General features: G+C 39.0%; 3 protein-coding genes across 7 annotated transcripts; 1 reads left to right on the forward strand and 2 right to left on the reverse strand.

Moving 5' to 3' along the window:
* Positions 1 to 770: 770 nt before the first annotated feature.
* On the reverse strand, positions 771 to 5,899 carry LOC126869669 (integrin beta-PS-like). The gene is made up of 15 exons (XM_050626512.1): positions 5,550 to 5,899; positions 5,270 to 5,478; positions 4,954 to 5,181; positions 4,782 to 4,881; positions 4,523 to 4,693; positions 4,356 to 4,454; positions 4,111 to 4,275; positions 3,880 to 4,038; positions 3,656 to 3,787; positions 3,287 to 3,586; positions 2,522 to 2,743; positions 2,320 to 2,436; positions 2,047 to 2,239; positions 1,834 to 1,973; positions 771 to 1,758 (listed from the first exon to the last, which is right to left on the reverse strand). Exons 1-15 carry the CDS (start codon positions 5,694 to 5,696, stop codon positions 1,684 to 1,686), a joined length of 2,457 nt encoding a protein of 818 aa, XP_050482469.1. The 5' UTR covers positions 5,697 to 5,899; the 3' UTR covers positions 771 to 1,683.
* A 393-nt stretch (positions 5,900 to 6,292) lies between these two features.
* LOC126869670 (mothers against decapentaplegic homolog 3) lies at positions 6,293 to 23,471 on the reverse strand. Of its 2 annotated transcripts, XR_007690967.1 has the most exons (8): positions 23,047 to 23,471; positions 15,045 to 15,253; positions 14,644 to 14,867; positions 14,331 to 14,554; positions 13,878 to 14,191; positions 13,493 to 13,762; positions 7,015 to 7,510; positions 6,293 to 6,916 (listed from the first exon to the last, which is right to left on the reverse strand). XR_007690967.1 is itself a non-coding variant. In XM_050626513.1 (7 exons), exons 1-6 carry the CDS (start codon positions 23,244 to 23,246, stop codon positions 13,494 to 13,496), a joined length of 1,440 nt encoding a protein of 479 aa, XP_050482470.1. In that variant the 5' UTR covers positions 23,247 to 23,470; the 3' UTR covers positions 9,230 to 10,608; position 13,493. The 2 variants fall into 2 exon arrangements, 1 of the variants encoding a protein (XP_050482470.1); XM_050626513.1 differs by lacking the exons at positions 6,293 to 6,916; positions 7,015 to 7,510 and adding an exon at positions 9,230 to 10,608 and having other exon boundaries at positions 23,047 to 23,470.
* A 135-nt stretch (positions 23,472 to 23,606) lies between these two features.
* LOC126869668 (IWS1-like protein) lies at positions 23,607 to 27,624 on the forward strand. 4 transcript variants are annotated; one of them, XM_050626509.1, is made up of 9 exons: positions 23,607 to 23,758; positions 23,979 to 24,088; positions 24,287 to 24,398; positions 24,476 to 26,137; positions 26,223 to 26,237; positions 26,363 to 26,723; positions 26,813 to 27,102; positions 27,179 to 27,290; positions 27,365 to 27,624. In XM_050626509.1, exons 2-9 carry the CDS (start codon positions 24,076 to 24,078, stop codon positions 27,485 to 27,487), a joined length of 2,688 nt encoding a protein of 895 aa, XP_050482466.1. In that variant the 5' UTR covers positions 23,607 to 23,758; positions 23,979 to 24,075; the 3' UTR covers positions 27,488 to 27,624. The 4 variants fall into 4 exon arrangements, with proteins under 4 accessions (XP_050482466.1, XP_050482465.1, XP_050482464.1 ...); XM_050626508.1 differs by having other exon boundaries at positions 23,754 to 23,902; XM_050626507.1 differs by lacking the exon at positions 23,607 to 23,758 and having other exon boundaries at positions 23,765 to 24,088.
* Positions 27,625 to 27,647: the final 23 nt, after the last annotated feature.

The raw sequence follows: 27,647 nt of genomic DNA on the forward strand, positions 1-27,647 counted from the left end.
AATATAAATATATATATATATATATAAAATATAAATATATATATATATATATTTTGTATTAACAAAATTTGTAAGGACAATATAGACGAGAAACAAAGAAACTTTCCATCTGTCGCTTGTTAAAACATTCGATCGTAATAAATTCGTATTCTATTTACCGACGGTTATTATCGTCACAGGCAAGCCGATGCTGATCGTGGTACAGCTAACTCCTTTAGAAATCCAAAAGGTTCGTCAAGAACAGCGGCGGACGTGAAAAGTAATCGTTAGTTGGCAGGGAATACTCGTGAGGCTATGGCTGACAGATCAGAACGAATACGACAACAATACTGTTCGACTCGCGTAATTGGCGCCATGGGCACCCGGTGGGAGCATCTCATGGCAGACCGAGGTGAGACGCCGATACAGGATGAAGAGATTTACAATGTTCCCGGCCGTAAAATAATCAATAAAATCTGTACAATGTAAAGAAACGGACGTGCGGCAGTGATTTAGTATGCGGAGCGCCGGCTCCGCTATTCTCTCCTTCCTTCGAATGCTTTTCTGTGCTATCCTTAAGGCCCGATTACGCGATCGAATCGTTGCCGTCCGTTCGATTATTTCAATTTTCGATAGTTTCTAACTTCACCGAATTACCAACTATCGTATCTACGCGATAATCGCCATCTAACGTCGTCTTGTCTTTTGAAAAATTCAATTTATTTATCGAAATAATAGTATGGTAAAATTAAAACGACAGTGAGACTTTCTGTTATAATAAAGAAACGATATTGGTAAATAGATTTTTATTCGTCGCTACATCTCGACGTAACGATGACAATAATTTAGCTCCCGAAATTTGCCAATCGTCGGTAACACTTAATAACGATGATAAAGTAAATCGTTGAAAGTGCTGTTCCGCATTCCTTGACACGTCTTTATCCGTAAAACGAGCGCCACTATACATAATGGAGACCAAGGAGGTAATCAGGGACGAGTAATCAAGTCGTATGGGCGGATTCAATGTGAGTGGAGCTTTAGGTTTCTGGTGGGAAATACAGCGAGTCGCCGCAGGGTTTTGCAGCAGGAGCCGACTATGGTGACGAATTTACGAGCTCCTTACGAGGCTGCCTTCTTCGAGCATAGCAAGCAATAAAGTACGAGGCCAGAGGATATTCGAAACAATCGTCTGAAAGGCCAGGACCTATCTCCACGCAAAATCCTCCGATCAAATTTAAAACTGATTTACGAGTGATCGCTTATCGACCTTCGTCTTCTCATCCGTCCCGATCGCATTTGTTTTACTTCCTGGTAGACCCCCCTCGCGAAATATTTTACGTTAAATATCGGCGTAGATTAATTGCCGCCAAAAATTCCTACGACGCTCTAGATATGACAAGATGCGACGCAAGGTACCAACAAGGTTCGGGAAAAATTTCAGAACAAAAGCTAAGGAAAAGATGGATATATCGTCACTTACTGGATAAGAATGCAGGAATAAAGGTAGACAGAGGTTGTTCTCCACGGGATTGGAAGAATAAACATTCATCTCGACGACTAGAAATTGTCTTCTCACAAAGCAATTAACCAACATGGCGTCGACGTGCTCGATTCGATTACGGTGGCGCTACCTACCGGATCGACTACCTTTCGATACAATCGAATTCTTCTCGTGGAAATAATTCGCGCGAAAATGAATTTTATTTAATCCTTTGAATTTTCGTTGAACGTCGGATTGCTGAACGTCGATGTGGCCTGTTTGTAAATCGGATTGTCGGCCTAAATAAATTGGTTATTACATCAATAAAATGAATTTATTTAAACATATTGAAATAAAAAATTAACGTTATTTACCCTATCCCACTTAGCCAGGGCTCGTTCTCGCTCGAATTTTGCATATTCTCGTTTATCGTGGATCGTCGTTACTATCTTCCAAACGAGAAGAACGAAGAAACCGATAATCACGGTGCTAATGATTAATCCCACAGCGACACCTATGGCACGAAAGTTAAAATTCATATATTACGAAATATATAAATTATATTTGATTTATCATAATCTGCTTACCGAGGACGTTGATAGGAGTAGGACATACCCTCTCCTTTTCAGCGAGAATCTTGTATATCTTAATATCTCCTCCGCTACCACCTCTGTAATATTCGTACTTGAATACAAACGTACATCCAGCGTCTCCTGGAGTTCGACAAATACGAGCTCCGGTCTCTTGATCCTTCTCCGGATCCTCTACGACCTTATCTACCTATTTAATTGGAAATCGCAGGCGCATGAACTGACGCTCCGTGAAACTTATAAATATATTTCTAGAGAATACCGGCTTACGATATCTATCTCATGCAGACACGCGTCGCACTTTCCATTTCCAGCAAAAGGCCCGGTTCCGTACGCCATGCATTCGACGCAGTTCTTCAGTTCCTCGCATCGTTGTCCAGGACATATCTGAAATCACGAAAACACGCATTCGTCGTAACCGTAGTCTAACAAAGTGAATATTCGGATTTTCTTGAAGCGGAACGAAACCTACAGGACACTCTTCGCAGTACTGTCCAGAATATCGAATGCTGTCTTTTTCATGACAATGACAGCTACCGCAAATGCAGTCCCCGCGTCCACTGCAAATCTCCATGGTTTCACCGTTGCTTGGTATGCATGTGCTATTCGTTTCTTTGCAATCGCACGTCTCGCCGCCCCATCCCGGCAAGCAATTGCAAGTCCCGCACTCGCACTTGCCTCGCCCGCCGCAAACCTTAAACGCAACAACGTCAGTCGGAATAATAGAATACACGCAAACGCGTGTAATTTATCTACCGTCTACCTGAAAGGTACTGTACAGGTTTCCTTAAAAGGGAAATTACCCGAGCAACTTCATCGTACGAATAAACGATTCCGAAGTGAGTTTACGATACGCGAATATACGTTCGGTCCGTGGCTGATAACACGAGCTGGGTGATTGCCGATTCTGATTACGCCTGTATTCATTGTACAATTTCTACACCGTACGTGAAATCGTTTAGCTGTCATCCTTCTCGTATTTTAAAATATCTTTCGCTAACCCTTGAGAACCATCTTTGTCCTTGTATTTTGCATATCTTGCACGCAACACCAGAGTGTTTGCCGCTTCACCGATTACGACACATATCAAAAAACAATTGTTAAAAATAATGGTTTAAATGTCGACGAATCTTCGAATACAACCGTTCGTACAATTGAGTCTATAGGTTTATATTTAACAAGTCCATAACAATCACCTAGCGTAGTCAACGTGTCATTGAAGCAAGCGTTCACTTACCAATCCCTCGCTGCGTTTGCAAGAAAAGTTATCGCACTCGCAATATTTCCCATAAAAAACTTCTTGCGGATTAGGACGCTTCGCGCAATCACATACACCGCACTTGCAGTCTCCATGGCCGCTACAAATCTCAGTGGTCTCGTTGTTAGGCTTGCAGTCGGCCATGGCAGCTGCGCTCTCAGCGCCGGCATCGTTCCCTTCGCATTCACACTGCTTCCCGTAAAAGCCCTCGTTGCAAGAACATACACCGCAAACCGAAGTACCGTTTCCTCTGCAATCTTCCGAAGCTGCCACGTATCCCTACATTTTCATTCGAGACGCGTGAGACAAGTTTAAACGAGAGAAATCGCGCTCAATCGTCATTCTTACCGGATGTCCTGGATGTTCGCAAGGACAATCGCAGATAATGCTCAGCTCGATCGTCAAGCTCTCGTCTATACCTCTCGGCTTTATCTGCATACTCGTCTGCCATTCGCTGGAATTCGCTGGACATTCGGTCGCCTACGACCAGCAAGAACATTTCGCATCTCGCAAGACGAAATTACACAGAATCTTACAGCATGCCGATGAACTTGTCCGATTTATGCAAGTACCTGTAATGTTACTTCGAATTCGACGACGTTGCCCACTCGTAATCCCCCGCATTTTTGTCGTTCTTTCAATTCCTCGTTCTTCTCCAAACATCGAGAATAGTATTTCACATCGATCATTTTCGGCGCATTATCCGTCATTGTTATGGAATTAACCAGTTTCTAAACAAATTGTCAAGCTTGCGCTTATCTATGAAACGCGTAATAGAGTTAGGAAGATTAGTAAATTCATACCTCGTATTCTCCTCTGATAAGGTCAACTATGCTTTTAGAGTTGTTCCGTATCGTTTCGATAGAGGAGCCACCGATGCTTTCGCTTAACAATTCATACGTCTTTCTCCTGTCGCTTTTTACCGCGAATATGATGTTGATATTACGCTCGCGAGCTATTTTGTTGATCTACATTCGATAGTAGAATAAAACTGTAAATGAATGCTTCGCCTCTGCACGTCTAATCGACTAAATAGAAAGTTGCATACTTGAGATATGGACGGATAATCTTGGAGAAGCGAGTGCGTGTAGAACCCTTTCTCGTCCAAATGACAGAGACAATCGTTGGGTTCGATAATTCCTGCCAGCTGAAACGCGATCGTGTTTAGTACTCGAACGAAGAAAAAGCAATCTACGTTTAACCGCGTTTACGTACTCTACCATCTCCAGCGGTATGGAAACTGGCGTCTGTGGAGAAAACAATAAGGTGTCGAGCATCCTGTCGCCAGCCAATTTCCTTGGTGCAAACCATCGCTTGCATCATCGCATCGAGACCACCCTCGGGCGCGTCCAAGTTACCAGACACCGGTGCTTCTCGTACGCGAGTCTATGCCAAAAAGCAATCGATCAGCATCAAGAAGTTGGAAAGTAACGCGCGAGACAAATGATACGGTGAAACGACTTTTGAAACGAACTTTGAAAAGATCAATGTTCTCGCTAAGAGGCATTTGATGCTTATAATCGTACGGCGCTGCGCATGGCTTTCCTGTTTTCAAAGTACACGGCGATTTTAATCTGCAAGAAAATTACGGATCAGGAAAGCGTAGCGATATCGACAGAACAAAAATCGTCAAAGTTTCAAGATACTTCTCCGGTTGCGTACTAGTCATAGGCAATACAACTTTGTCCACGAAACTACCGAATCCTAGTCGAAAGTTCGAAGTCAAGTTTCGCATAGCATCTGCCAATTCATGTCCCAATTCTGACAATAAATTCCTAGAATCCTCCATAGATGCCGATAAGTCCATCAGATAATACAGATCAACCGGATAACCCTCTGCCTGGCTATATTTTAAAGTCAATCGGTATTTCTCGCCTGTGAAATTCGATCAGACGTATCAATTGGAATCAAATTTCTACCCGAGAGAAATAACTTAATCGTAGATGCTAAACGTTATACTTTCCTCGTCTTAGTGTCAAGCGAATTCTCTGAGGTTGAATTTGAACTGGATCTGTGCCTCTCGTCGAAGACAACGGTCGATCTTCGAGTATCAGCATCTGATTCATCTCATCTATTACGTCCGACGTTCGACACCAGTGATCGCCTTCGTTTGAAAATTTTTCTCTGGTGACACAACGAACCAATGGACTGTTCACGCTTTGATTGGAAACCTAACCATAAATTCCTTATTATTTTCGAATCGGCGAAACTTTTTCTTTAACGATTTAAAAACGATAACCACCGGAGTAGAGCACCAAACACATCGTGGAATCTGTAGACAATTTTTGCAAGTTTGTTGAGACGCGCAAAGGCTTTCCGGATCTTTATATTCACAAAACACCAACGAGAAGAATTGAACCCAGAAGAGAAATATCGTCCAGCGAGTCATAGCTTCTCTCTTAATGTCACTTTAATTTTAAACGAGCAAGGTGTGGCTACACTGGTAAGTTACAAGGATATTGTGGCATCCCACGGAAATGACTCCGAGATAAAGTGACCATGCGTCATTAGGTAACTATTTTTACTGACAAAGTTTATGTCTTAATCAACGGTAAGGTAAGCGTTAAACAAAGGCCTTTATTTTCAGTTACGATCATGGCATTAGAAATCTATTGAACATCTTCGAGCAGGAAATTTTATTATAAAATGATATAATTCAATGAATTTAAATACCGAGAATATACAAGAATATTATTATATTACGTAAACATTTAATTTATTACGCTAAAGCACAGACCGCTAAAGTATGATATAGTGACATCTTTTATGTTTTTAGTAATTTAGAAAGTGTCAGCTATAGATACCATCGCATGATAAGTATATATAGCTTCTATATCATATTCTGGAAATGCAACTTACAGTATATTGTCCAGCCATGCGTTGAAATGATGAACTAAGTATATTGAAACGTCAAAAGATGGCGCAATACATTTAACCGGAAATTAGAAATTGGAAATCGACAGCGGCGAAGGAACTGTAGACGAAGGTTCGTGCTCGTTCAGTGATCATTCTCTTTCGTCGGCTGGTTTTGGATACAACGGTAGGTGCGTTAATTTAAGGTACACTTTTACTTAAAATTCGTTGTAGACTTGAATTTTTTTATTTGAATATGCAACGCTACTGTTATTGATTACGTAAGAGAACATGTAAGAATGTTCCACATCGTACATCTCATTAATTTACACCGGATAACCTATAAAAAAACTTCTCCCGTTTACGTTTAATGAATGAAATAACGCGCCAGTGTCTCGACATTAATTAAAAATAATGGTTTTAATCGTGTTCATTAAACTTTTGTGTTCAATCGCTCTATTTTTGTCTTGAAAACCGTTTCATTGTGAATGTATAGATTCACTTAACCACGCGTAGCATTTTCATGAAAACAAATAAAAGATTAACTAAACTGTTTATTTTAACTGAACTTTATGTTCAGATAAAAACTAAATTACACTAAATCAACGGTAGATTTTGTATTATAAAATGTATTTGTTTCTTTTCATGCATTTGATGTATGCGATATCGTGTACAAATGGAGTCATAAATGTGCCGTAAGCGTCGTCACACGCCATTTTTGTATTCCAGCTTATAATATCACGTGTGCATAGTTTCCTAGTATTACAAAATCTAGTTTTTGATGTTGTATAATGGGAATATTAATGATAACATAAAGTTAATAATAATAATGAAGTGTAAATTTGATTACCCACATATTATGTAAATTTAGCATTATATAAATTTTACTGTGGTTGAATATCAAAGGCCTTGAGTCAGAATATTTTCTATTTTGATAACTTTTTATTAATGCTCCGAATAACGTGTATTTATACGACATTTTTCCTCGCTTGTTTCTTTAAAATCTAGATTGTCCTAACAAAATTTTCTCAGAAAAATCTGGTACACTCTGTATAACATTTCGAAATATTAAACTGCAACAAATAAAATTTTATTACGTTTCTGTCATTGAATGAAAATATCATGTATTATTACATAAATATACTTAAATATAGAAGAACATTATAATCTTAGACGGCGCCAAGCCATGTTTATCCAACAGTGTCCGTTAAGGTTGTTTTATACACGAACATAATAATAGCTTTGCCAACAAAAATATCATGGACCTTGTGTTATACATCAAACGGTCGATGTCTTAGCGATATAGAGTATCAATAATTACGGTTCTTGGTAACCTCGACAAAGTGTCACCTGAAATCGAAAAAAGAATTTACGTAAATCTTCATGTTGAAAAGGTTAAATAGCGATATCTCGATATTTGCGCAATACATAGTACTCTTTTGACGAAACATAGCATGCCTTGATCACTTATCAATGCAACTTTCATATCATTGATATTCTGCATTTCCTGTGTACTTCTCAGTTTCCAAAAGTAAAATATTAAACAAATTGTTTAGCGTAATTTAAAAAAATTGAAATAGTAAATAAAAATTCATGATATATAGCGTGAGATAATTTTAAAAATAAAATAGCTTTTTTAACATAATTTTATGAACAATTTTGTACATTGACGCTACCATTCTCTATAAAAATCAAATGCAAGGATCAATTCTAGGCATGATAAAAATGTGTGGTTTTTGACAGCGCAATCCGAATTGTTTACAATAACCAATTTGGATGTGATCCAATGTTACATATTCTCCATCTGTAAATTTGACACCCGCCTTTTTTTTTGTAGATTATATAACAAATACGTGATCTACGCATTCTACATTTTTTTTTAGAGTACGAAGAAAAGCCGTGGTTTAAAGATGTATCTGACTCCTGCAACCCTCTATGCTTTTAGATTATCATTCCAACAGGTAAAGTATTTTCGACATGTAAAGGTAAATGTTATGTAATAGCGTTTACTGTGCTTCTCCTAGAAAAATAAAATCTTGAAATATTATACCTTTTTCGATTCGTTTGAACTATAACATCACGAAAGAAAATTAATTGATTGTTGTAGGGATCTGTCTCGTCTGTGTTCCGCAGAAATTCGATCGATCGCCATACCACCACATCAGCATGTATACTTGCAATTATTGGCCTATCTATGAGCGTATTTTCTGTGAGGAAGTTGCTAGCCTCGAAACACAATGGTCGTTCATAAAATTGTTATTAAAGTCAGCAGCAACAGATTAATCCGAAAAAAGAGGAAAGACAGCGTAATTGTTTGGGACGAAAGATTCTCACCGAATATTAGAATATTACAGAAACTCCCTTGATTGTATTATATAGCGGAAATCAGAAGTCTTATATTATCGCGTCGTATCCCGCAAACGTTAATCTTTTTCTAACGAAACACATTAACTACATTGAACATGCGTGCGATTTCACATTTTAATAAATACTTCAAACGAGAAACAAAGACTTAAAGTAGGGATAACTATAAAAATGTAAAACGTATAATGTAATTTCGCGTAAGCGATATAAATCGACAATTGATTCGTATTGCGGAACTCTTTATGTATTCAGTTAACATGCCATGTACAGAAAAACGATAATTTTGCGATTCGATCATTTTGGATGGATGATTTGTAAGAACTCGTAAGAGCTTTTAAACATGTTACTTTATGGCACGAAACCGGTTTATCGAAGTTTTATTGCGATTGTTGCTGCTACTCAGTCACAGACACCGATGAGTTATAATAAGTAATATAAGCGCAATGTTGTACACTTGTATAGATTGTATTCACTTCATCGTAGTCAAATGATACAAAATTTTGTCCCATAAAACTGTTAATTCACTTTTATTAGTAGATTTATGTTTTATATGCCCTAGTCCTACTTTACGGTTCTACAAAATTGCACTAAAATTTATAATATTCCTAAACACGTAAATATCTTAAACAAAATGTTACCGTGCACTTATGGGTATATTCGTAGCATTGGCGATATCATTAGGTACAGTCCCTTCGTAACTATGAATTAATAAAAAGCGACAGAATCATGTTTATTAGACTTAATGTGTACATTTATTTATAATTATCATACAATCTCACACTCGATATTTATCGACTCGACGTCTCTCACCTATATACTCTCGCACTCGTTCTTTCAAGCTCGCGATTTTATCTCGTATTCTCGTAAAACATCTCATCCACACCAGGGGAACATCGACGATAACAACCGTCATCAAATGTATCGCACGCAAAAAAATTTCACGTCTTTTTAATATGTAAAAAAATATCTGATTTGTAGAAGTTATACGTTAGTCGATGCTTCCCTTTGTGTGCATGCGTCTATTAGCACACAAAATATATAAGTAGCTATAGAATTAAAAATTTATAAAATCGTCGGACCGCTCGATTGTTCGGCAGGTCAAGACACTAAACATATCTAGAATAAAAGTAAAGAAACACAATGGTAACAATGGTAACAATTACGAATTTGTAAGGGAAAAAGAAAAACGAGAACGTCACAATTTAACAATTCGTGCGCATCTGAATCGCGACTACTACAGTCGCGGTCGGCTCGACGTTCTTGTACTTACAAAAAGAAAAGGAAAACTTTGGCAATTGCTACACTTAATATACTTTGGCGAATTAAACGCGTTTTTTCGTGGTCTGTCTCTTTCTTCACGTCATAGATGTATTTATTTTGATCTTATGCTAACGTAAAACGAACGAGTAGGATTTCCAGGACGACGAAGAAAGGCGAGGGCGGGTTCTTCGATTCCCCTGTTCATGTTTCCTTAATTAATATACTAGTGGCAGTCTGACAGAGAGGCAAGTGGTTGTTAAGTATTCGACGATCAAACGATTTTAATTTTTCCTTACGCGAGACAATATCAATTAACACGAGTCCAAGTAGGTGTGCATCATATATTACTAATATATAGTTATTTTCTTTCTCGTTTGTATTACTATTCGATTATTCGAGCTGCCCGACGATGTCGTGTTTGACTTTCACGAGGTCTGTATACGTTTTTTTTTTTTTTTTTATGATTTCGAAGAACGTACGACGACATTAAATTTTCCTCGTGAATGAAACATCAGATATGCATGTTGATTAGAAGTAGGAAATATCCTTGTAAAAGATCAACGTATTCGTGTTATTACGTTGTGCAATTAATAATACTACCTAAGAATCAATAAAATTATATCGCTTAAAATCACGTTTTTTTGACTATCTTTTCCATAGCTACTGCCCAAGCTCGTCCTCCCTTCGATATTCTTCTAGAATTGATAATGTAACACAATCATTGGAACATGGTATCGATTCGATAAAAATTTGTAATCAGTAAGTTCACGAATCGTCTTCGTCACTGCCGTATTTCTTGATCTAACGACGTACAAAAGGCAGGTCTGTAAACAGTAAAAAAAAAAAAGAAAAATAAAATATTAGAAAAATGATATAGGATATTACAGTGTGATCAGCTACATAATACGAACAAAAGACGTCGATCGATTCATGAGAATTATTATGTATCTATAATGGATGAAAAATCACTTGCCTTTTCATTAAAGTGATTAAAAACTTAGCACATAATGTTTCTTCGTCAAAACGATTAAGACACTATTAAAAAAATAGATTTTTCGCATTTGCGATTATTCACGACAATGTTTTCTTTGCCTTAATAATTAACGGAAACATTCGATCGTTCCTTTCTACTTGATAAAATTTATACAATTTTATACACGAATTAATGATTAAACCAATTGTCTACTATTTCAAAAGTTAATTAGAAAAATTGTAAAATGATCGATACTGGCAAAAAATATATAAAAAAGGAACCGATTCCTTATAAGATTTGACGTTTTTGTTGAGATCAAATCTCACATTCTGTGCGTGCAATTGGCCCCTATCGTACATAAAGACTCCATAGAAGTCGTGTATAGATTATTTTTAAAAATTTATTCGTTAAAAAAGAAGAAGAAGATAACTGAATCCATGCACTTGGTGCAAAGACTATTCGTACATCGATATTAATATATATCTCATAATATAATAAAATACGTAACTTCGTTATCTCATTTTTATGTTCATATGTTCTACGTGAAAGACGTTGATGTTTCTAAAAATTGTTTTCCTTTTGTTTCGGTTAGTCTCGAATATGAAATATTTTATAAATTCTACAATAAAATAGAAACTTTTTAATACACTCGACTCTAAAACAATTTGTAAATGAATTTAAAATAGTGTAGAAACAATGTGCTCGATATATCTAAAAGCATCTCACATTCAAGGCCAGACCATTATTTTCTTGCACTCTCACTTGATAATGTTTCCTTATCCTTATAAATTTTCATTTTATTGTGCCTTTTGTATCGCTCGAAAACTGTATGCGCTTTTCCTACGTTCATTAGTTTCATATAAAATTTCAGAAGACATTTCAATTATATTGTTTCAAAGCTTACAGTATAATCAAATGATTGATTATCTTCTGCATGCAAAAGCATGTTTTCTCCATAAAAAAAAACATCGTTTACGATCCTATACAACGAACCAACATTCCTGCAACGATTTTTAAATAACAAGTGATTCGCTACGCTGAATATCAACACCAAAATGTGCTTTTTAACCCTCTAAGTGCCACGCAACGTGATTACGCTGCTCGCACGCTATATCGGAAAATGCCATCGCATCTGTCATACAGAAATATTACAATACAGAAACTTCAATAATAATTTTAAATTATAAACAACTAAATTAATAATGGATATTGTAAATTGTAAAACAGAGATTGATAAAAGGATAAGATTGGCTCTTGCCGATTAACTTCTGCGATAATTCGTGGCACTCATACGGTTAACGTTTGCTATGTGGCGCATAAAGTTTTAGATGCTCGATAGTAAATATACGTACATAATTTTCTGAAGTATTGATCAATTTTTTCCATGCGATATCAAGTAAATAGATATATCTGTCTACCATAGACTTCGTGCGCTTAGTACTCCTATCAACGTTAAGAAATATAGCGCTTATCCTTAATAAGAATATCAATTACTCGAGATAAGACACCTTAATACGTAACAACATTTTCAATTTCGACCCAGAAATGTCTGTTAAAACATTGTCCGCATTATGTGCTGAATGATTCGTCTGAACTGATTAACCATTCACAAAACCTCCAAATACGCAGAAACATAACTATCCGTCCTGATGCGATCCATTATGAGAATATTTGAACATTCTGGTCCATCCAAGGATGTAATAACGTTAATGAAACGTGTAAATAGTTACGTACATGTTGAACACTGTAATCCTTCCGTATCGTTATCGTGTAAGAGAAATAGACTTTACAGATGTATTTCTTTTTTAACGCTTTATTCGTAGGAAAAACACTGACAAAGACTCCAAATAGACCAGTGCTGTTAGAAACTTTTCAACGGGTATACACGTTTACCCACTCTATATAGAAATTCTTCTCAGCAGACTATAAACAGTGTGAACGTACATAATATGTATTATTTTGTAAGGGCTGACGTATACTGTACGACTGAAGTGCATTGACTTAACAAGCGATAAAAATATGTAAAGACTGAGCTTTTTTTTAATGCGATGCACGTATACATATGCACCTACATATATGGATACAAACGTACGCCCATATGTATACGTACATACACACATGCACACACAGAGTCGCGCTTGTTTTCGCCCTGTTAATTCAGTTAAAATCGGATTCGTAACCCTGGATCGTAAAGCACTATATCCACATATCAATGCGGTAAGTGAGTCAATAGTATCTACTTATTTCGTTATTTGTTATTCTCAACCGTAATGTCCCAGTTTATTGAAAAATTGGTTTTCTGTACTGATGATAGCTGTATAAATGATATTTTCAACCGGTCTCATCTTCACTCATTTGCCCGCACATCGTCCTTTCCTTTTCTTCGTAGGAAACATCGACGAAGCAACGCGATTCGAGCACTTGAGCGTTTCTATAACTAACCGATCGCCAGTTTTATCTTCATTCGTCCGAACGAATGCTTTTCTGGCACTTCGAACACGATCTCGTATTCCATGCACTTTTCAAGCTAGGATACACGTATACGCTTCGTAAAAACGGTGATCGTATCTATTTTTCTTGCACTGTTTATCACTGTGGTCGGTGGTAGTTGGAAAGAATTCGGATAAAACAATAAATCCGCGGTAAGAAAAACCAATGTACACAACGACGACAACAATGACAGCATGCGAATTGTCCCTGTTTTCCCGCATCCATCAAGGAGAAAAGCATACAACCTTATGACATTGAGGAACAGGGTAAACGCGGCGATCCCATCTGTGTGAGTACCCTATCGAGCCACTGTAATGGACCGTTTAAATGCAACTCTATCCAACAAGGAGTCGACGTCACGGTTTGCCGACGATACGCTGCTCCCCAACCCTTTACAAAACTCATTCTGATCGTGCACATACGAGTCAACTGGTACACTGCTTCGAATCCTTGGGAAACTGATTGCGATAACAATGCGGCAAATTCTTGGTTATTGAAGATCTTCAAATTGCAACCTGCGGGAAAGATCAAACGAGAGAAGATCTATAAAATAAGCTTCGGTTTTAAAGTCAAAGGAATATAAGAAGTACAGGGGAACCTGTAACGTGTTACGTCGAATTATGCACTTACCGGGTGGTATTTTACAAACAGTGGCAGGATGCCAACCATAACGTTGATTACAATTAGGACTCTGAACAAAAATGCTCGAATCCGATAAACATTCGGCAAACACCTCACCACCAATGTAGTATAATCTAGCTCCTTTCCCGATATGTCGTCTCGTCTGTTCAACCACGGTGTTACGATTAACGTTCGACAGTAAACCCAAACAGAAACGTTCCGAGTTACTGGGATCGGTGAATCCATCCACCGTTATGCTCGGTTGCGACGCATGAAAGGTCTCGCCTACTCTCGTATTCAGCTCGTAGTAACTTATCGAACACCTTGTAGGAACAGAAAAGAGAGAAATCAGATATAAAGAACAATTCGAATCGACCCTTGACAAGGATAATGCGTCAAACTGGATCCACTTTGCATGGAAGTTCGAGCATGATGTTGCATAACCCGTGAACGATCACTCACCAAAATGCTGGTTCGCAATACATAACTGGTTGTGCGTCGACAGGACTGGGAGACAAACGCGATAAGGACATGTTGTCGTTGTGATCCATGTTATCACCATCTTCGCTTATATATCCCGGAGGTGGAGTATCGGCAGGAGGATCCATGGACCCAGGCGCTGGATGCGGTGAACCCTGAACACTTCCTAGGCTCCCAACGCTAGCCGGACTTGTCGCCTGCATACTCTGAGAAGGAAAAAGATACTCTTCTATCCAAAGAAAATTCGTACGCGTTATTTATCGAAATAAGAAGCGGAACTTTGTCCGATATCAACCTGCATTCCTTGATACGGATTGTTCGGTGGTTGTTGCTGTTGTTGTTGCTGCTGTTGTTGCGGTGACTGCGGTATGCTTTGTTGATTATGATGCTGATGATTTAACGTCGCGTGGAAGCTCGTGTTTTCTGGCACGCTGACACTGAGCTCCTCGATGGAAGTATTGTATAGGACGGACTCGTCCCCGGCCAAGGTATGCCGTGGTACGAGAATGGCTGGCAAAACTAAAATTTCGTTAAACGTTTGCATAAATACAGAAAAAACAACCTTCCAAAGTTTCAGAATTTCAAGCAACCGATAGACGTCGATGTTACACCGAACATATCGAACGAGTCGCGCGGGAGATAAATACAAACATAAACAGGAACTGGAGCCGTCATTGAAACGTGCCGTCTACGTACCTGGTGTTTGTATTCGTTGATAGTGATACGGGTTGATGCAGACTTCGTCCCGTTTTTGCGTGAACGCGTACTCGCAATGCTCGATTGCCCTTAGTTCGTGGTGCGACTGCAAATCTGGCCAGCGCCAAAGTCGGCAGTAGATCACGTGCGGCAAACCTTTGCCGCGTACTCCTTGGACACCGTTGTCACCGACACCGCCTGGGCTAGGCCTTGCGTCCAGAAACAGAAATAAAATCAAATCTTTCCTAAGTATCTTTTTTTAACTTTCGAAAGGGCTTAGAATCCTGCCACCTACGTACGTACGCTAATCTTGTCACGCGACCGACCAGTGGGAAAAGAAGCTTTGCGCAAAGTCGAACGAATCGTACGTACATCGATCGCGTAACTCGATTTACGGAAGTAGAATCGCGACTAGCAACGCGACACTTTCTTTAGATGGTACGGCGTACCTCTAAGAGGGTAACATCGCCGAAACATCGAGGCTTAAGCTGGCCGCGAGAGCTCGACACCCGACCGAGTCGTAAAACTCTTGCTTTAATGTATATACGCTTCCAGCAAACTTCCTCCTGCTTCCTTTGCTCTCTCTTTTTCGCTCTAGACTCCTGTGTTCGCGTCTGCCGCGCCGGAAGCGGTGGCGCCTGCCGACAAAAAGAAACTGCCGCCGCACATTCGCTGCAACGTTTCTCTCTTGACGAGGGTAGCTTGCCGAACGAATCGTCTCGCTCGATCGTCGATCACCACTCATCGTTCCTTCTTTCGATCTCTCCCTCTGTATCTTTCTCGTAATCGGCTTAGCCGACTCGAATTGGCTCGAGGGAGACGCAAGAGACCGGAAACGGAGAAACTCATAGCCGACGAATGGAGGAAATGCGAGGCAAACGATCGTGGCGGAAGCAACCGTGTAATTTTCGCCTATCTAGCGTTTACGATTCTGTCTCTCGGACGCAGATTTTTAAGAAGCTTGCAATTAACCCTTTGCCCGATTTGATGAAATATTTATTATTTCGCTCGCGCAAGGACAGGGTGGTATTCGTGAGAAAATTTTCCGTCAAGTCGAACGACACCGGTTCTTCAAGATCACCGACGCAAGGATTACACGTAACGTTTCGACATTTTTCATCTGGCACCGTGTTGCGAGAAAATGACAAATATTCGTTTAAACGGCTGCTAAAAAATTCGTAAGACGCGCGGTTAATCGGAAAATTAAAACGAATTCACCGTACGTATATCGTTACAGATTCAAAAAGCAGATTCAAAAATCGTTACATGTATTGAATCTGCTTTTCCTCTCGGTTCGTCTCCACGGTCCTCCTCCTTCCTCCTCTTCTCTGTCCCCCGATCTCGCTCGCTTTCTCTGCCTATCTATCTGTTCGTCGTGTATAGCGTACGTGCGTGTGACCCTCAATTGGAATCGCTCGACACTACTCTTCGTTACATAATAATTCAGAAACGCTGGCACGGAATTTATATGGTAGTTTCCTGCGCGATCTCGATCTCAATTTCAGGCCTGAATTCGCGCGTCAAGTATTATCGCTGCGATCCAGCCGAGCTTATCGAGTTGCCATAGGAGAAAGTATAGTTTCCGAAGATGCGGGACGAGACTACGCGACCAAACGTTCGAACAGAACGGAGTTTCGCATTTCATCGACGATGATCTCATCGTCATCTCGATGACAAATAAACGGCACGCCTAAACGGAACGTAATAAACGTCCGAAACGATTTTTAAAGTGAAACGACCACGGAACGGGCATCTTATACGGCGTATCTTTGTATATACGACGTTTCGACGTGATTTGCGTTCTTCGGAAAATACAAATCATTCCGAGCCGTACAAACTTCCTCGAAGCAGCTTGCATGGGGGAAAGAGAAGAAGAGCGGAATCACCGCGGATGCCTTTACGGAGGTATTCGAGGAAACGTCTCCTATGATACCGCGAGTATACGCGATCGTCCGCCTCCCCCCGACCTCCCAGTCTACTGTATCCAATTGTTACGTAACGTCAATAGAAACACGGGGACAACAATATCGCCGATTCTCCAGCAATATCGAGTAACTCGAATGTCTCGACGATCCATTCGTAGTGACGCTCGCGCGGCTTTTATCGACCGCTTCGAAAGGTGGCCGCACGAGCCATCGCGTACCGCATCTACACCGAAACTTCTTGTCGATACGTCGATGAACCAATTGCCCGATCGGCCGATAGCTACGCCGATTAATAACCGTTCTGAGATTGGTTCTCGATAATTCTCGGATCGTTAACAGAGATAAAGAGGGAAATCGTTAGGGCGCGGGGAGAGACCGCCAGGCGTATGCGAGCAAAGCGATGTAACAGCGATCTGGCGGCGGTGTGATTCGGCAACTTTACCTTTTCGATAACAAGATCGCACGCCCGTGGATTATTGCATCGTTGGGAAAATAATAAGGCCCGACGCGAACGAACGTCGTTGTAACTTCGCGGCAGCGACTCTACGCGATTCCGCGGAATTACGTTTTCAACGGTGCAACGACGCACAGAGGCGCGCGATTACTCTGTTGAGAAAGCGAAGGTGCCGAATCACGTCGTTGGCGCTACAAAATCTCGACGAGGTTACATCACTCCAGGCCGGGCCTTATATTTTCAATATCGAGTTACGGGAAATATAAATCTGTCGAACGATTCATCATCACCGCGATACTGAAATCGCAACGATAACGCGCCGCTCGCCTGTCCGTATAGCGGCGATATGATCGTGATGGCGATCGTGGCGGGCCAAAACAAACGAACGCGCGTAACTTAAACAGCGGATAAAATTGAAAAAGTGCAAAATCGCGGCTAGACGAAATAGCAAAGTTCTCTATTGGAGAATAAGGAGAACGTAGCGATCCGTGGTCTCGTTCCTTCTGCAATTTCAGTCATCTTGCTGACGCACCATTGCCTACTCGAGGACAGAGAGTCGCGTTCGCCGTGAAATTCTTTCCACGTATGCATCAAACGAGAGGCGCGACTTAATCGGGTTTAATCGTCGATTGCACGGACAACCAGACGGAGTGCGCTCCCACGTTTTTTAAAAGGAAGAAAGGAAAGAAAACAGACAGTACGTGAGCTGTGCACTTATTCGCGCTGGCTGCGATATACAGTGGCTGACGAAAGTATTCGAACGGCCGCTATTAAATCTTTAAACGACCGAAATATGCATGTCGATCTTAAGATCTGATAATAGTATCATATCTGCTGTAAGATACAAGTATGAGAATTATATACCTAGAACCTGGAGCGAATCGGATAACATTCGTACAAGTTACGAAACGTTGCGACGATATACAGAAACAGGGTAACGGAAATAATCGAACGGTATTAATTATACCTACCTTATTTTACGTTAATGTTTAGTTGCGCCTCCTTTGGCTTCGATTACTGCTTCTATGATATGCGCTTTATTTATGAATTCCTTTGCGAATCTTAAACGTCTGGCTCGATACGTTTTATCGATGGATGATTTTTTTCTTGGAATACTAACATGGAAATCGTTGTTTCGCAAAATCCTGTGACATAATTCCGCATGAACGTTCTTTCCGAAGTAGTATCGTCGCGCGAGATACTTCGATCCTTTTTTTATTTCGCGTATAATCATTTTTTCCTCTCTAACGGTTAGCTTTTCCGGTCCGTCTGTGCGGTGTCTGTACGCGACTGTTTCCTCGGTTTCTTTGGATTTTTCGAAAATACAACGTATCGTAAACGCATATCTATCTAATAATTTGTCGATCTGCCTATATTTCCATCTTTGCGTACTCGCTTTATCTATCTCGGTTTTAATATCGATTCCCTCTCGAATATCCGTGTTTCCGATCTTTTGTAACTCCTTGTCAGCATGCAAGCCAATATTATTCTCAGCGAAACACGAAGCTCGGTACACGATATTTCTACAGTTGAGTCGACCAACATTTCCACCGTGTGCACAGAAATGCATGCAAACTTTAACTCGCTTAACATTTACACGTTCGATCACTTCCCGGACCTTGTTTTTGCACATCGTTGCAATAAATGCTTCATAATATCTCTACAAATGATGTCCTACGATAATTGATATTTGTATCTTACAGCAGTTATAACATTGTTTTTCGGGTCTTAAGAGTAACGTGCACACTCTAATCGTTACGAGCTTTAACGACCAACGTTCGAATACTTTCGTGAGTCACTGTATAGCCCGGCTCATCTCTGCTCCATTTACACGCGCGTGCACGCACGCATTCACGCGAGCATAAAAACACATAAAACAGATAGAAGAGATCCTGCGTGTTCCACTATTTTTCGACCTTATACCTCTTTAGGTATATCCGAACAAAAACAAATTCACGACGCATGGACAGTCGCCACATTTGCGAGAACGCGAAAGTACTTCGAGCGGCTAAAAGTTTCGCTGGCCTCGATAGGGGCAAAGCAAACTCGTCGATAAACCGGCAAATTTACGTTCGATTATCAGACGAAAAGCAACTAGTCGTCTATCGAGTAATTTCATCTACGTAGATAGAATAAACGCGATAGAATCAACGAGATCGGATCAACGGGACGTAAGGGAACGCGGTCTCGTCAGAAATTTCTGATTGCTCGTATCGATAAAGCGACGACGAATTTCGCTTACGAAATAATGGAATGAGAAAAAGAGCCGAGAGAAATTGCGGGGAAGAAGCTATTTCGATAAAGCCAGCCAACGAAAGCAACGAGATAGATTATATCATCTGGAACGAAGCTACTCTGATTCCGTTCTTGGATGCATACGCGCAACAACGAGTTACAAGGATAACCAGAATGCTTCTCGGAACGAAACGCATTTGCACGCTGGTTCACGGAATAATTTCCATTTTTCTATATACCTATTCTCCGTGTATTTCGCTGGAGATCGAAACGATGATAAAGATCGTACGAAAGCTACAAGGTTATTGAAAAATTATCACGTCGCAGGTTCGTAGGTCTTACGAACTCGTTCGCCAGGTAAACGAGAATCAACGCGAATCGACGAACGACGTTATACGAACTTACGTAATTCCTGCTACGAGTCATGCTTTTCTTTCCACCAAATAAAGATCAACTACTACGAAATCCGTGTCATTCATTTTTTACGTAAATACCCCTCGCTGTATCGATCTCGTTACGTAAACAATGATTAATCTAGGTACTGGCAAGGAGAGTATTGTCGATAATGCGTGCGATTCCATAATGTAAATAGGACGTTTCGATCAGATTCTACCTACCAAGAAGAATGCTACGTACGAGATTCGCCTGTTCGTTCACGCTGTGATATAATCGAAAAAGTTACGGTTCGGCAAGAAACGGACGAAGCTCTTGTTTTCTCAGACAGATAAAGAAGAAACAATGACAGCAAAACTTTCGTCCGACGATGATACGCGATATTTGATTTTCCTCCTGTCTTTCAACCTATCATATACGGTAGAACTCCGTTTATTTGAAGACAACTTAACTTTTTTATCGTAGTAGACGGTAATAGAAAAACCGATCAACTATCGTTATTCGAACTTGAGTTGTTTCAATTATTTGTCTTCCAACTATTACGGATAAATGAAATTCTACCGCGTGTGTGTGGTGTGTGTGGTGTGTGTGGTGTGTGTGTGTGTGTGTGTGGCTACCTACGGTTAAATAAATACCTCGTGGTCGATCGATCCAACAACGCGAAAATTCATGTCTAGAAAAAAAGGTATGATGGTTAAAAAAGTTGTGATAACGCAACAGTGTAGCTGGTAAAGCTACCAATCTAGCGTACCTTTACAGTCAATAGAAAAACAGAAGAACATGTACTTCGTAACATCGGAACAACTCGGCTCGGCGTGTGCGCGCGACGAGCAAGAATGTAATTCCCTCGAATAGGAATTACCTGCTGTAAGCGTGCGCGCGAGCAAATCGCGGCGCAAAGTCAAACATTAGCTAATGACCGAGTATTCTCCAGGTAGATGGTTATTTAATCGAGGCGCGACGTTGTGCGGAGCGTCAGATAACCGAGCGAAATCGAATTTCCGGGCGCGTATCATGCGATCGCACGGTGTGCGATCTCGATCGATCGAAAAACTGCAACAGACAGAGATTCCCTGACGCGATGAGACGCGTCGTCGGGAAACGGGAAACGTAATGCAAAGCGAAGCGAACGAAACCGCGAAGCAAACGCGGTTCGTTCGAGTTACAAAAGGATCTGCCTTTCTCGATGACAGACTTTCCCTCTCTTCTCCGAATATCCTTGAACGCGCGACAACGTGGCTAGGATTACTATTAATAAAGTCGTTACGAGCTGCGCGCCGAGCTACAATCGATTTCGATATACGATTTATTCACGCACACTAACTAGAACCAGCGTATCCTGGCTAGGTTATCGATATTTATCCTATCGTATACTGTCGGATAAATATTAACAGACAGCGCGTGGAATATACTTGGAGCAAAAATTATGTCACAAGAGTATCACGACGAGCCATCGTATTGTAGAACGTTCGTGTTATTAAACGGTTCTAATTATCATCGACCATCATTAGCAGCAACTGTCTAATCCTGTCGCGGTATCCAGTATTCGCTAAAACACACAGTACGTGTTATTAATATAGTTGAAGCACATCCGCTTGCGAAAAACGCAAATGACGGTACGTACAATGTAAGTATTACACCTATTGAGAATATGCGAGCTTCTGGTACCACTGGTTACTAAACGAAAAATAAGACAATCGTAATGACAAAGAAAATTCTAGCGTAAAAGGATGGATACCGAACAGCAACGTGACTCACACGTGAGTTTCATTCATAACGCACATTTCAATCGGAACGGATGCTGCGTGCGTTCATCGCCGCTTATTTTGATTGGAAACGGAAAACGAGAAACGCTACCGAAATAAATCTCATTTGCATCGTTTTCCGTATCGGACATTGTTACGCATGGTTCCCCGTCTACTTATTTGTTTGCGATCGCATCTTCGTTAAAATTATTACATAACTACTAAGATAACGATGTACAATCGACACGTACAACTATCGTATGGGCTATCGTATCGTATCGTACCTACAAAAAATAAACAAATATGTAACCGTGCATTATAACATTAGTATCGTGTTGAATTTATCGTGTATGTATGTGATAATTAATACACAACGTGTCAGGAAATGTACGTGTAACGATTATTTGAGATCCGTATAGAAACTAGATTGAAAACAGCCTTTCAGGTTTTTACTGAAAGAAAGAAAGAAAGAAAAAAAAAAGAAAAAAAGAAATGTTATAGAATGCTTAGCGAACTCTCTAACATATGAAAATAGAACGTACTCGTAGGCAAGCACTCGCGCGATTTTAGATCGGCTAACTCTAAATGTGATAACGGAGAAACCGAATCTCTCTGAAAGAATGACATGTATTAGAATTTCGGAGATAATATTAGCAACCGATGATACAATTCCAAATGGAAAACTTCTCAAGTTTTGTTTATCCCAAACTGTATGAATAACGAATACGTATCAAACTATGTGAACTCGATTAAGAATTTTAAGAAATTTAAAGCACAGCTCTGTTCAATATTTAAATACTGTAATGACCAACAAACGTACGGCTATGCGTGTCTTAACCACAATCACGATCGAAATTATGATACTACAGTGGAAACACTTGGCACGATACAATTATCAGGTGAAGATTATTAAAATACCGAACTTGATAAATCTATTAAAAAGAGTGGAATGGATCTTTTGTTTATATTGGTCAACAGTAAAAAGAGCTGTCAGTGGACATACAATGTGACATACGTACGAATACATGATACGTAAATATGAACGGCGAAGTGCACACGCGAACGCTTTCTATTTCTCCGAGTTTCAATGCAGATGATACAAATAAATCCAATACCCGAATACCTTACGCTGACATCGTACGTACCATGAAATAGACATAAAAATGAATGAACAATAGTGAAAAAAAGTATAATTCCATCGGTTGCAATATTTATATACACGCAAAAGCATATAAAGTAAATAAGCGTACCTCGGTATAGTAATGCACTTAGTGTTGCAACTTTGCGTAGTAATGGCCTTCTCGAGTTCGTCGAGGCCGGTGGATTTTTTTAACTTTTTAACCAGACTTTTAACAGCTTTTTCACTCCATTTGTCTTCTCCTTCTGCTTTTTTCCAACCCAACAATCGTTTAACGATAGGCGGGTTAAAGCTGGATAGCATCGAAGTCATGATTTGAGTTACGAGAATTGCGCGCGACCTGCATCGGGCTGTCTCGACGTACTACGACACCAACGAATTTTCACTCGCGGTCTTAGCTACATAACCCAGACAGGGTTGCTAGACGATTAACGTTTACCGTGAACTATTCAATCTTGATGAATGCGAATTTCTCATACGGGCGGCGAAAACTTTGCCAAAGCCGCCATTTTGTTCTTTAAGCATATTCGATGAAGCTCGACAATCTTCGGTCAATTTCGACCAAACCATCGAATATACGCACGATAGAAAGCAATGTCGCAGTAAAATTACGTTAAACTTCACTCAAATTATATTCCATTTATATTCCATAAATTATATTTCAATCCGCAAATCAATCCTATTTACTAATAATGCCTTTTGCAATAATTTATAATATAATAAAAGTATTACATATGTTTAACAATTTCGTCATAAAATTATTTTAATACACATGTATATATACATACTTAGAGCTTGTCTATGGTCGTATTGAAGTATTAAAGGTTAGATTCGATTTAAAGAGCTTTTTAGTGTTAGAGTTTAGTTCAGTCTAAATATCTAACCTTAACCTAACAAGAAAGTCAAACCAAAGTGGCTATTCACGCGTACCTTAGACGATTTTTCTATATTTCTTAAATTATTCCACTGTAAATGTATTTCTTGAATATGTATGTCAGTTCTGATTTATTGTTAAAAACAAGAAACTATTTTTTGATTTAGCAGGACCTTTATGAAAAATACGTACATCATTGTTTCGGAGAAAGAAGTGTTTAATAATAATTATTGACAAAGTATCCATTTTTATTTGTATATAAGTACAATGAATCGCAAAGGTAAGTGAAATGGCATAAATTTTTCTAAACACGACCCCTAACCTAAACACGATTAACGGAAAAAGTAATTACTAAAAAATAAAAGATAAATTTAAATTATAGTTAATATTACTAAAATTAAACTTTTTTAATATGCATATGATAAGGAATATTGCTTGCGTTTTTGAACCTTTGTAATGTAGCGGTTACTTATTTCAGAAGAAAGAAGCGAGTCCGAAGATGAAGGAGAGAAATCTAGAAGTCCGTCGGTGGATTCCCAAAGATCTGTTAGAAGTAGATCTAAATCAAATTCTGCCAGCCGTTCTCCAAGGTTTTACATTCGTATCTATCTAAATAATTCTAAAATATTACTTGTAGTACGTAACAACATTTAAGATTTTCTTTTAGATCTAATCAATCGTCGCCTGCCCAACCAAGATCACCAGCTTCTGTGATTTCTAATGCTAACTCTAGGAAATCATATTCTAGATCGCCTTCACGATCACCTTCGCGTTCGCCTTCCAGGAACCAATCGATCTCACCGTCTTCTGTTAAAAATCAAAGATCATCTAGATCTAGTTCAAAGTCTGTTGGAAGAAAAAGTAATTCCAGATCACCTTCTAAATCTCCATCACCAGAAATAGATGGAAAAGTTACTCAAAGCGAATCACAATCACCACGTTCGATACATTCGGCAAAATCCCGGTCAAGATCAAGGAGTTCTTCTTTGGCAGAATCTAGAAGAAGTCTTGATTTAGCATCACGAGAAAATTCGCGATCTAGATCCAGGTCCAGATCGACGTCGACTAAACGAAGTAACCCACCGTCTAAGTGTTCTTCCCCAAAAGTGAATTCTCGTTCCTGTTCTAGATCTCCTACACCGTATAAAGCGAATTCTCGATCACCATCCCGTTCCCCTTCTAGATCTCCGAAAGCAGTTGTTAGATCCCGATCTCGATCAAATTCGGTAAAATCTCGGTCCCTTTCCAATAGTCCGAGTCGAAAATCACGTAGTAGATCTAGATCTCGTGAAAAAAAAGCATCACTTTCCCCATCTTTGGAAGGAAAACACTCACCATCGCCTATTAGAAATTCTCGATCACGTTTTAGATCAAAGTCTCAATCGATAGAAAGATCAAGAAAAGATTCTCCTAATTCGCACAATAGTACACGTTCAAAATCTCTTACGAGGTCTCCAGATGGCAAACGTAAATCTCGATCTCGATCACGATCTAAATCAGACTCTGGATCAAGGAAACAGTCACCTACAATGTCTCCAAAAGGATCGTTATCCAGATCATCTTCAGCGGAACCTAAAGTGTCACGTTCAAAGTCAAGGACACCATCAGGTTCGAGACACGCATCAAAGTCTAGATCACGTTCGCGATCTGGGTCAAGAAAATCAATGTCAAGGTCAAAATCAAGATCGAAGTCCAGATCGGTATCTGGATCACGCAAAGGATCACAGTCTCCAGCTTCAAGGAGAAGTTCTCGGTCAAGGTCTAGTTCTAGGTCATCTCGCTCCAGCTCAAAAGCATCTATTTCTAGATCGCGTTCTGGATCGCGTTCAAAATCGAGATCTCGATCAAAGTCAAAATCTCCCTCAAGATCCGCTTCAGGTTCACCATCAAGATCACGTTCAAGATCACGTTCAAGATCACGTTCAAGATCGCGTTCACCATCACGCTCGCGATCAAGGTCAGTGTCAGCTGCCAGATCTAGACATTCATCTCGGTCTAAATCAAGATCAAGATCTCGTTCAGCATCAAAGTCTAGGAGATCAAGAAGTCGAAGTGAAGATTCAGGAGGTGCTGTTAGAAAGAGAAATAGAGTTTTATCCGATTCTGAGGAAGAAGAGGATGGTGTTAAAGCAACAAAGAAATCAAAACATGAAATAGTAGATTCGGAAAATGAAGGAGACGATGAACTAACGAAGATGAAAAAAGAGGGTCATGAACAAGAGGAGGAAGGTGATGAAGAAGCAGAGAACAAACAATTTGTAGATAATACAGCTAATGAGCAACAAGAAAATGAAGATTCTGACGATGGAATGATTGCGGATAGAGGATTGTAAGTAAATTAGATTTTATGTGTTTTAAAAGTTATATGTGTAATAAAAATTTAATGTATATAATATTTAACGTATGCTTATCAGGAGTAGCAGATATTTGTAAGTAACAATATATAATAATAGATTAAGAATTAAAATGAAGCAATAATTCATAAAAAAAGCTTCATTAAAGAATTTTGTAATTCATTATAATTAAAATTAACGATAAATGTACTAATTTTCAGAGATGATTCGTTATCGGATTTTGATCGTATGATGGCTCGTAAGAAAGAAGAACAATCACGAAGACGCAAAAGAAAGGATATTGATATAATTAACGATAATGACGATATCATAGCTCAATTGTTATCTGATATGAAATCTGCATCAGAGGAAGATAGAAAATTAAATCAACAAAACAAACCAGCTACTAATAAAATTGCAATGTTACCTAAAGTATTATCACAACTTAAAAAACACGATCTTCAATTGGCCTTTTTGGAGCATAATGTATTATCAGTTTTAACGGATTGGTTGGCTCCGATGCCTGATCGGTCCTTACCATCTTTAAAAATTCGGGATAGTCTTTTAAAGCTTTTGTGGGAAGTAAGTTCATGCTTTAGTCACTTATATATTTATATATAAGTATAAAATATATAAAAATATAATAAAATAATCTAATATATATATTTCAGTTTCCACGAATTGATCAAGCATCTTTAAAACAATCTGGTATTGGTAAAGCTGTAATGTATCTGTATAAACATCCTAAAGAAACAAAAGAAAATAAAGAGCGAGCAGGGAAATTAATTAATGAATGGGCAAGACCTATATTTAATTTATCTGCAGATTTTAAAGCTCTATCAAAAGAAGAAAGGATGCAAAGAGATTTAGAACAGACACCACAAAAGCGAAGAAAATGTGATGATGGTGGTTCTTCTCAGAAATCGCAAGATATTAATAAAGCTTTAAAAGGAGATGCTAAGTATGAATTTTTCGAACTCCTATTATCAGAATAATTAATTTTGTTTGGATAATGTAATTAATTATTTGTTTGTTAGGCCATTGAGGCCAGGAGATCCTGGCTGGGTTGGAAGAGCTAGAGTTCCCAGACCTTCCAATAAAGACTATGTTATCAGACCAGATTGGAAATCTGACATTGATATTAGTAGGGTAAATATTACTATCTTATATTTTGTTCTTAGTAAGTTAATGGTTCAAAATATATTAATGATATAATATTTTAGAGCACGAAGAAACAAATGAATAGATTTGAAAGGCATATGAAAAACTACATGGATAGTAAAAGGATAAAAGCAACTAGAAGAGCTGTGGATATATCTATTGAAGGCCGTAAAATGTCTTTGTAACGTTAATAATTTTTAGTTACTATGACAAACTGTTATACAAGACTTCTATAATTATAAGCATTAATTCAGATATGAAATTGTATTAACGTAAGGTTATAATCAGATTTGTGCTTAATAAAAATGCAGATTTCTGTATACATCCACTTTCATTTTCATTAAA

This window comes from Bombus huntii, chromosome 9, assembly GCF_024542735.1.
Source record: "Bombus huntii isolate Logan2020A chromosome 9, iyBomHunt1.1, whole genome shotgun sequence".
NCBI lineage: Eukaryota > Metazoa > Arthropoda > Insecta > Hymenoptera > Apidae > Bombus > Bombus huntii.

Excerpts from the sequence above, each read along its gene's own strand:
- LOC126869669 (XM_050626512.1), bottom strand. The coding sequence starts at position 5,696 with ATGACTCGCTGGACGATATTTCTCTTCTGGGTTCAATTCTTCTCGTTG. Across the intron at positions 4,882-4,953 it reads ACTAGTACGCAACCGGAGAA|ATTAAAATCGCCGTGTACTT; the intron begins GTATCTTGAAAC and ends ATTTTCTTGCAG. Across the intron at positions 1,974-2,046 it reads TACTCCTATCAACGTCCTCG|GTGTCGCTGTGGGATTAATC; the intron begins GTAAGCAGATTA and ends TTCGTGCCATAG.
- LOC126869670 (XM_050626513.1), bottom strand. The coding sequence starts at position 23,246 with ATGACTTCGATGCTATCCAGCTTTAACCCGCCTATCGTTAAACGATTG. Across the intron at positions 14,868-15,044 it reads TCAACGAATACAAACACCAG|TTTTGCCAGCCATTCTCGTA; the intron begins GTACGTAGACGG and ends ACGAAATTTTAG. Across the intron at positions 14,555-14,643 it reads ATCCGTATCAAGGAATGCAG|AGTATGCAGGCGACAAGTCC; the intron begins GTTGATATCGGA and ends TTTCCTTCTCAG.
- LOC126869668 (XM_050626509.1), top strand. Across the intron at positions 24,399-24,475 it reads TCTGCCAGCCGTTCTCCAAG|ATCTAATCAATCGTCGCCTG; the intron begins GTTTTACATTCG and ends ATTTTCTTTTAG. Across the intron at positions 26,724-26,812 it reads TTTTAAAGCTTTTGTGGGAA|TTTCCACGAATTGATCAAGC; the intron begins GTAAGTTCATGC and ends TATATATTTCAG.